Source organism: Dendroctonus ponderosae, unplaced genomic scaffold, assembly GCF_020466585.1.
Source record: "Dendroctonus ponderosae isolate FM_Combo_2020 unplaced genomic scaffold, Dpon_F_20191213v2 Dpon_F_20191213_1, whole genome shotgun sequence".
NCBI lineage: Eukaryota > Metazoa > Arthropoda > Insecta > Coleoptera > Curculionidae > Dendroctonus > Dendroctonus ponderosae.
The window spans coordinates 33,870,689-33,880,468 of record NW_026017110.1 but is presented as its reverse complement, the minus strand read 5'-3'; the positions used below and the strand labels follow the sequence as shown (position 1 = coordinate 33,880,468).

Sequence of the window (9,780 nt, the reverse complement as noted above, 5' to 3'; positions counted from 1 at the left end):
ATTCTCTCAAATGGCGACCCAACCAGATACTGTCTCATTGGTCCTCTACTCCGGCTGCGAGGTCCTTTACTGGCAGCACATTCCGTACATGCACGTCACCAATTCTCCACATCGGTTTGGCATCCGTCCCAGTAGAATCTTTCTTTGATCTTTTCAAGTACCCCAGGCCATTTCCATTACAATATTAAATGCATATTCTACGAATGAAAGTAACATAGGGCACTAGTTGTGGGAAAAAGTAACTAATCGGTATTCGAGTACTCGTTACTAATCAGTATCTAATCAGTAATCGTTCTCGTAAAATCAAGTCACCCATCCTAACCTTCGACTCCGATATTACTCGCTCAGACTAATTGGTAACTAAACTAACTGGTAATCAGTGCCAGTACCGAATCCCTATACCGATGGATACTGAGTACTAGTTCAGTGGCAAGAACACATAACCATTTTTTGCGCAAAAACTATGAATGCTACAAGATTTTACAAAGAGCCCAAAAACGTTCAAAAATAGTTAGTGCATCAACTCGAAAAAGATAGTTTTTGTACCACGACACTCAAGATTTCACCACTTGCCCAAAGCGTATGAACTCGGCTGTTGCATCTAAATATGAGTTACATAACACATTCACAGCGAGTTTCGTTAAAAAGCATCGTATCAATCCATCTTTATTAAAAAATATATTTTTTGGAGTACTCAGCAGAGGAACCAGACATTTTTCTTATTAAAAGTTAAGCCAGATTCCGGCGCTCATGGGTTTCGCGGGAAACGAGCGGGCTGATGCACTGGCAAGGCTCGTATCTTCTGGGAGCCCAACTGTCGAACTTCACATAAGGTTAAGAAAGCCACAGGTAGGAAGCGCTCTTAATGACTAGGCTCTTAGAGGCACCACAGAGATCTGGAGAAAGGCGGAAGGCTGTAGACAAGCCAAAGAGTTGATTGGAAGCCGAAGTGACGCAAAATTGCAAAAATTAACGAAAATTTCAATCAACTCTTTAGTATTTGAGTTATTTGACTTTTACTCGTATATACTGACTGTGTGGAGACACCTTATGATAGTGTAAAAACCAAATTATATAAAGAAGCAATCGACTTGTATACTGCATTTACACTTTTACAGATTTTTTGATACAATCTAAGTTAAAATTATAAAAATGCCTAATGCTTTGATTTATGTATGCGGTGAGGGTTTACTTGATACCTCCATAATTTGGAAATTATGACTAATTTAAAAAATAATAAAATTATATATGTATATGTTCTGTTCCATTACAGGTAGCACTGGCAGGAAGTTTGCATCAGGCGGCTCAACGATTAGAAGTCCAAGCAGATCTGGCTTCGGCGCAGCGCTTTAGTTTGAGCAGTTTGACGGAATCAGTAAATGCCAGTATCACTTTGGATGATGGAGGCGCTAGCGTTAGAGCTCTAGCCGGTTCGTTAATGAATTATAAGGTGAGGGAAATTGGGGGCTAAAATATTTCGAGGTTATACGGATTTATTACTGTCTTTTGGGTTATGGTCGTACTGAAATAACAGCATTGGTGTAGTTTTGTTTAAGAGTACTTGTATCTGCGGAGTTAAAGATTTTTTGAGCAACCTCATATATTTAAAAATATGTTCAGATTATACCTATACCTCTTCTTTAATCTAACTACTTTTGTATATGAGCCGTTCCGTTATTCGATTGTCATTGTTTTTTCAAATCTGGGACCTTGACGTAATTTAAATATTTGCCCACCATTCTATACCGCCAAATGATAAATGGAATAATCAACTTTTCTAACGTTGTAAAGGAAGCAAATTTTATATTGTGAAAGCATATAAAACATTGTACCATCTGGAGCGGGTTCACAATCAATGCCTCAATCGGCGAGAGTTATACCGGGGCGTGATGCGGACATTGAAATGACGTCTGATAGTTCGTTACAAAAACGACCTTAGCAGGACGCTAAAAGCTGGTGAACTAGAATTGCGATGCTCGTGTAATGTAAGTGAAACCTTTTATAATCGCACACTCATGGTTCTACTAAATATCGTGGGCTTAAAGCTAAAACTGACCAAATCCAAAATATAAATTTTTAGCAAATGCACTTTTAAGCCGAGTCAAAAATCATTTTAGAATTATCAAAAATATGCTTTTTTAAATTCACTTTTAAATCATGCGGTTATTTGCTTCATAATTTGATCTTTTAATTATAGGTATTAAATGAAATTTAAAGGGGTTTGTTTTGTTTTTGTTTTTTCAAAAAAAAATGACGGTCATTTTTACTGATTGTTTAAATCATTGTATACATACTTGGTCAAACAATGAAATTACTAATTATTAATAGTAATACAATAGACGAGCGGCTTAAAATTGCTTTACTTATTCTGTTATGCAAGATGCGAAAATCCGACAAACATTTTTCATACAAAAAGCTTTATTAACCATAAACAAGTAATGTAATTATTTAAAAAACCAAACCAAAATAATGCAAAACTCTATCGTATAGTCTTCATTTTCAGTCTTTCAGTCTTAGTATTCAACTGTTCTTATCATTTGTAGAGTTCTGCTTGTATCTGGACTTACTGCCGATTTATATATCTTGACTTTGCTTTCCGTATTTAGGTATTTGTTTTTCGAAACAATTTCTCTCACACATCCCGAAATTCGAGCCGCTTTCATTGTTTGCTCTCTTCCTTCGAGGGGTAGATTTCCATTCCATTATATCTGCTCCCAAATATTAGGATATATAAATTTATATTAGTTATATAGAAATTGTTTACTTGGATCTTGGAGTCGATTTCCAGCTTGCAGTTTATCGGTTTCTTTGATATTACTAAACATAGTAGTCTTCTCGGTGTTGATGAGCAGATTTAGTTCTTTTGCTTATGGAGTATTCAGTCTTTGGAGGTTGTCTTCGGAATCTGCAATAAGAGCCGCGTTGTTAGCGTAGCACACGGCATGGAAGAAAGTACTTTCCATTTTCTATTTTATCCATTATCACATTAAACATGAAGGGGCTGAGTGGGTCTCCCTGTGTAATGTCGTGTACTACATTTAGCTGTCTGTGGTTTACCCCTTTTGTTCTCATTATTTCCAGGACATCTTTTAAGCGCATTCTGTGAAAAGCTGGCACTCAATATAATACATGTTCTTACTTTTTAAATTCAAAAACGGCAACTTTAGGCATACAGCAAAAAGGAATCAATAGCTGGAAACAGTGTACGAATTACTACGTACAATGCACGCCAAAATTTTCAATCCCCTTCTGCGTAAAGCGACCATGTCTACTTTAAATCCGATAGGTTTTAACTAAGTTAAGTTAGTAAGTAGAGCTGATCAAATTAGGTTGACGTTATTTTTTTCTTTTGGAAACTTGGCCAATAAAACATATTTTAGTGCACCTATTCGTGGGACCTTGGTTGATGCTGTCAGTTTTTGAAGACAAATATATTATTTTTTAAATTACTTGAGCAACCAAACACGAATACGGCAATTTTGAACTTGATCACTTTTAGCTTTAAGCCGACAATATGTCCGCTTAATAGAGGGATTAAAAAGTTATATGGTCTATAATAATTATTAATATTATGTAGATAATTAAGCATAAAATCAAAATGAATCAAACACATATGACACTAAATTTTAAAAAGTTGAAAAAGTTTGGTTAAAAATGTATGAATGAACATTAGCTACTTATTGACTAAATCTAATATGTAGATTATCGATCTATCGAAAATGATCTTCTAAGTTTTTCAACTGCTCAGGTATTATAGTGCTATTTACAAATGTTTTTTTAAAGTAGTAACTGTCTTCAAAGCTTGACAATAACAAATTATTTCACCGGTATTTTCAAACATTATTTTGCCTTCCGGTTCTTTATTCATCTGGTTCACATGCGATACCAAGCTTTTAGCCGCCTCTAATATCAAAACACATCTGACAGTTGCTGTCATATGATCAAGTTGAACATATTTCTCAAAATCTTCAGTGGTTACTCTCATTTCTTTGGCTTACTTTTCAGTTTGGGCTATTGTCTATAGAGGTTTATTATCATCTGGTGCAGGTACTGTTTTTATAACTTTTTGAAAAAGCTTTCTTAAAGCAACTTTACGTTGTTGTTTTGGACGCCTTATTCCTAGCACTTTTTCAGAATAAAGAGCTTTTAAAACGTTTCTCGCTTTTGCTAGCTGTGATATGGATTCTACTTCATTGATCTTGAGTAAAATGTACATGTACAATACAAAATTTGTATGGTGAAAGATCATCAAGAGTCAACCTTGATCCAAAGGTTGACAGATGGATTTCGTATTCGGCGGTAAAAAGATTAGGTTTATGTTTTGAAATTTTACCTCAGAATGAAACAACGAGTTCTGAATCCGAGAACAATACGATCTTTCGTTTTTGTATCGCAATCTTTCTACCAAATTGCAATAACCGTTCAGCCATACCTCCAAGTATTTGTCCAAGTGGCAGGTAAATCTTTCGTAGATACACTTTTAAATGCTTTAGGTCTAGCTGATTTTCCAATCACACGCAGTTCTTCTATGTGGCCCGTCATATTATCGCAAACGAAATTTGAGAGTTAAAAATTAGCCTGGACTTTTCTCGCTTTTAAAAATAAGTTTTATCGAGTAAAGCCCGGAAGAGAAGGCCTGACTCATCGACATAGTAGACATCTTCTGGCTGACACCCAAGTAGTAAGGATGGAAGAGCATTAAGTTCTGTTGCTATTTGTTGAGCTTTAAAGCTTTTACTAAATGTCTAAATATGGAGATGTTTTAACTTCGAACACGCGTGAACCAATCACAACACAATTTATCAATTTTAAGTCTTTCACTTTTCAAAAAACTTGTTTTCTCATTCGTGTTGATATTTCCGAAAAGGAACAAAGGCGTCCAGTTAACAGTTCCCGTGTGCGGTTGAGTAAAGGCCTAGGTTCGCTTGTGCGATTGATGCATGCGTCGTAGGTGGGTTCGCTTGTGCGTCTGAAAGTTTACAAAAGTCGGCAGCTCGAGCACAGTTGAAAAGGGAAATTTGAGTAGTTGATTAATTATAAGCATCATGGAGCTTGCATTGACTCTTTTATTAGATAATAATAATGAAACCATGATTCCGTTATTAATTACGAACATAAAATCTCATCATTCTATGTACAAACATTGATATATATATATTCGATATATTCGATGTATTCGATAGCAGTGCCTGCGTTCCGACATTGCGTCACACCTCAGACGCTAGATGTCAACGCGCTAGTAAACCCATAAACATGATATGCCATATGATCAGTCTCTGCGATGAACGCAGGCATGCATCAATCGCACAAGCGAACCTAGGCCTTAAGGTTTGTACTTGCGTTAGACACCAAAATAGTGTTCGCGACCGTTTATCAGAGTGTTCGGTTATGAGAGTTTATTTTACGTATAAAATGGTAGTTCCAGGCTTTGCCGCGATAAATTTGTCCGGTTAAAGGATGTGACGTTCCGCCTAATAGAGGTGTCCGTAATAAGAGGTTTCACTGTATAAAAACCTTCAAGTTTTTATTTGAAATCCAAAATTCTTTATAATTATTTTTTTGTTTTCCCACGAGCGATCGATTTTCGAAGTTAGTATAATTGAATCTATTTGGAAGGTTATATAGATCTCTTCAGAGGATCTGAATTCCTGAAATATAGCAGTGAACTGTATGAGCATTTAACTTAATTGCTGAAATACAGCAGTGAAGGAGAGCTTTCTAAAAGATCTGACATTTTTTACCGTTTCGGAGATATAGTCTGTCCGAAAAAATTCGACTGCTCTCAAAATGTTAACATTTTAGCAAGACTGTTATCTCTTTAGAGTTTGGGATTTTCTCGATTCGCAAAAGCAAAGGTCATTAAAATGATTCGATATTTTTCATGCTGTAGGATATATGACATTTTTGAACTGAAGAAACCTGAGAAGGGCGAAGCTTTAATACGGTTTTATAGATCAAAACAAAGCTCTACAAATGCACTTTCGAAGAATTTGTCAAAATTAGGGAGCTTGAGGTTAAGGCTTAAAACTAAGTTAATAGGTATCGGCTTGCTTTCGATAGGAAAGCGGCTCTAAATAACAGCTAGATGCTTTTTTTATGTCAGTTTTTATGAACTAGTCTTGGCAAATTTCTTTTCACTGCACAGTCAGAACAAAGCACTTCAACTTTATGTTCATTATGTAAAATATTGTACCCCGAATTGAATGAAAAACCATTTTATTTATTAATCATCATAGAACTAGTTGACCTAAATTAAAATACTTGTTTTATTCCAGCAGGTGAATGGGAGTGATTCTTGCAGCTGCTTAACAACTGAAGATGGTACTTCAGAGCGTGTCCGTTTCGATGACAATGTGAGTTTTATAGCGGCAAATCAAGCAGAAAAAACTAGCATTGGAAGTAGCTGCAGCTTTAGAGCTCGTTGCTCAAAATCCAATATGGGTAAAGCGTCACCCGCTCAAGATACCCTATCCAACGATAGTATTTACATTGACATGGACGATAAAACGCCCCGCAAGTTCTCATCACAAGCAGCTGCTCTACGTTCCCAATTTTTTCACTCAATAAATGAGTGCAAGCCGGCTAGTAAAAGCTTGGACGATAAAACCATTATAGAGGTATCCAATGAGACATTGGACAAAACGATGGTTCCAGTTATCAAAGAAACTAAAAGTATCGTTATTTGCCAGCTAAGACCAGCTTCAGCTTCGTCAATTGTCAGTTTCAACGATCAACTTAAAGTTGATGGTTCTTCAAATAAAAACTGCTCTAGCGAAAGCTTGCACAATTCGTCGGTACCGTTGATAACAGAGTCACAAAATATAGTCATTCGTCCGGTGAAGATGTCTTCTACAATTATGCATGAGAGTACCCAGCTATAGTTACCCAATTTATTGGAAGACTGATACGTAATTATAAAAAATAATCGTATTTATTTTTAAGAATGTAAATTATGGCTTACGGATTATGTTTGGCATTGTTTCTTGTCCAGTAAGGGGCAGCTATGAGATCCTTTAATATGCGCATTGTAATGAAGTTCCATTAAATATTTACATACCATATTTTTATAATATTTTAAATGTTTTCTTTTAGAAATCTTCATTTTTATTTTAACTTTACTGTTAAAATCTTCGGTTTTGAACTTTAGTAAGCCTCCTTGTAAGTCCTATTTTTACTATAACCAACTATGCTATATATGAAAGAATCCCAATAAACATAACTGGAAAATGTCTATGAAGACTTTTCTTACCTACTATATTAAATCTCACCAGAAACATCCCTCTAGATCCTCAAGATTTTCTACACACTCGTCCTAACTTTCAACATTTGGTATATTTTCATAGCTTTAAATAGTAATTGCAAATATCACCTGAGGAATTCCCAAAAAATGTTCCCTCGTATTCTAACAACGATTAACTAATTGAAATATACGGTCCGTACGTTATACCGCTATCGTTAGCAACTTTTGTTCACTACATTAGATACATCGTTCTTACTTTTTCTTATATTAAACATTTTTCAACATGCAGATTATGGTTTATAACAGCTGATTGTGTGGGTGCTTAATCAGTTAATGGAAATTATGATGAGAATCGGAAAAGTAGTGAAAATATATCACCTGAGTATTACTAATTACTATCTATTTTATATTAAATAGTTAAGTATATTAAATGATTTGTGTACATGAAAAGGAAGGATGTGGTAATGTTAAGAAAGTGCTAATATAGTACTGGAAACTACGCGAAAAATTTCGACTGACACGCCGACGCAAAGAGCTGAACCATCATGGCGACCGATGTTTTGTTTTGGAAATTGGTGTATTTCAGAGGGTGAAAAGTGGTAGAAAACGGCAATTTCTCGAAAAACCCATAAGAAAAATGTTGCTTGTTAAAAGATTTTCCATAGGGTGAGCATAGTCTTAATCGGCAAAGCGGCAGTCCTGGTATCAGATCGTATCGTAAACATTACCCTTGGCGTTAACTGTGAGAGCCAAAATGTGTTATTGTCGTGGCAAACCTGCAGTTGAATTATGAAGAAAAAGGAAAGCTACCAGTTAAATATTAAGATTGTTTACCTTTAGTACAACGAGATCGCAATTTTCTAAAACAACCGTAAGTTGGAAAACTTCTATTGCACGGTCTACGTAAATCACCCTGTTTATTATAAACAATTCTGCTGGCGTTTATCTAATAACCACTACCCACCAACAAACTGCCGATGGTTTGACCTTTCCCAATAAACATTTTTTAATGACACAACCTGTTCATACATTCAAGAACATAGGTGTGTTTTGTAGTGTAATAAATAAACTTATGATGCTATATGCTTGAAAACGATGAATAGATATTTTTATAGATTTACTTTCATTCAGCAGCAGTCAGTAATAACATATTCAATACAATGTGATATGCATGCAATGTGAGTTTAAACTCCCAGTAGGTAGCTACTCATAAGCATGAGCATGAAGTTGTAGTTTGTTCTATGTACCAGAAGTATACTTTATGCACTTCTGGAACATAACGTAGGTACAGGTCATTTTATTTCCTATACTTGTGTGTAACATAATACCAACATACGATAAGTTTTGGAATCTCATCAAGTTTTGTCTCGACCGTTGTACCGATCAGTTGTGTTTGGTTGTGGTCCGCTTTGCACCTTTCGTTTTGTTTTATTTCTTGTGGAACTTTACGGTCGGTCAACTACCGGGTGCGTTGTGTAAAGTGTTATTTTCCCTTCTTGTTGTCTGTGTCTTTCGATAAATACACAAATTGTTTGCAATAGCGCGTTAAAAATTATGAATATTGTTGCTGATTGGCCAGGCTCAACGCACGATTCAACAATTTTCAATAGCTGCAGATTGAAGGCTAGAATAGAAATTGGCGAATTTGGTAATAATGTTTTGCTCGGTACGGAAATATGACAACTACACTAAATTATATTATACAACTAAATGTTACTTCAGAATTGTAAAAAGATAAGTTTTAGGTGATAGTGGGTATGGTTTAAAGTCATACTTGTTAACTCCACTTTTAAATCCTAGTAACGAAAGTCAAAGGCTTTATAATGAATGCCATATAAGAACCAGGAACTGTATTGAAAGAACTTGGCGTTTGGAAACGAAGATTTCCAGTTTTAGCATACGGGTTAAGATGTAAATTGGAAACTTCGTTAACGGTAATTGTTGCCACTGCTGTGTTACACAACATAGCCCAGGAAATGAACGAAGCTGATCCACCTCCACCAGAAAATTTAAGTATCGATGAATTCCATTATCTTATAGAAAGCGGAAATGTTCCCAGGATAGCTTCCGATGGAAATGAGAATAGAAGTAATAACTACAGTCAAGTGTTAATTGACAATTACTTTTCAAATTTAAATTAAGAAAATGTATTTAATTATGATAAAAATGTTCGTTATAAATGGTTAAATAAAAACCCTTATATTTAAGATTTTTTTCTTTTTCATTGGCTAGTTCTATTTCCAGAAGATCGCATTTAATTTTTACTTGCCTTATCTGCAAGTCAGCCACTTCTAAGTGCTTGTCTAATAACAAGTTCCTTTTGTCCAAAAGCTTGCTGTACTTTTCTGCCACGTGCGATGAGGTTAACGTTGTTACCGTCGATTTTGGCTTTCGCACACTTCTTTTGGTTTTCGTATTACACTGGAGTATAACAAACGAGTATGATAAAATGTGGACCTTTTAAACATGAAAAACTTTCGTAGGACGTATTTTCTTGTAAAGTTCATATTTACTGAGATATCGCACTTTGACGCACTAAT

At 35.3% G+C, this 9,780-nt stretch overlaps 2 protein-coding genes across 10 annotated transcripts in view; one reads left to right on the top strand and one right to left on the bottom strand.

Annotated features, from left to right (window-relative positions):
• The window catches only part of LOC109541405 (E3 ubiquitin-protein ligase RNF19A), an 89,266-nt gene extending 82,035 nt beyond the window's left edge, over positions 1-7,231 (top strand). For 2 of the 4 annotated variants that reach the window (XM_019910266.2, XM_019910268.2), the window contains 2 exons: positions 1,274-1,450; positions 6,276-7,231. In XM_019910266.2, coding sequence (XP_019765825.2) covers positions 1,274-1,450; positions 6,276-6,881 — 783 coding nt within the window. In that variant the 3' untranslated portion in view covers positions 6,882-7,231. Of the gene's footprint in view, positions 1-1,273; positions 1,451-2,852; positions 2,875-6,275 lie in introns of those variants that run through there. The other 2 variants (XM_019910267.2, XM_048670281.1) reach the window with 2 other exon arrangements.
• The window catches only part of LOC109541407, a 64,172-nt gene that overhangs the window by 13,351 nt on the left and 41,041 nt on the right, over positions 1-9,780 (bottom strand). The gene's annotated exons all lie outside the window — the stretch shown is intronic.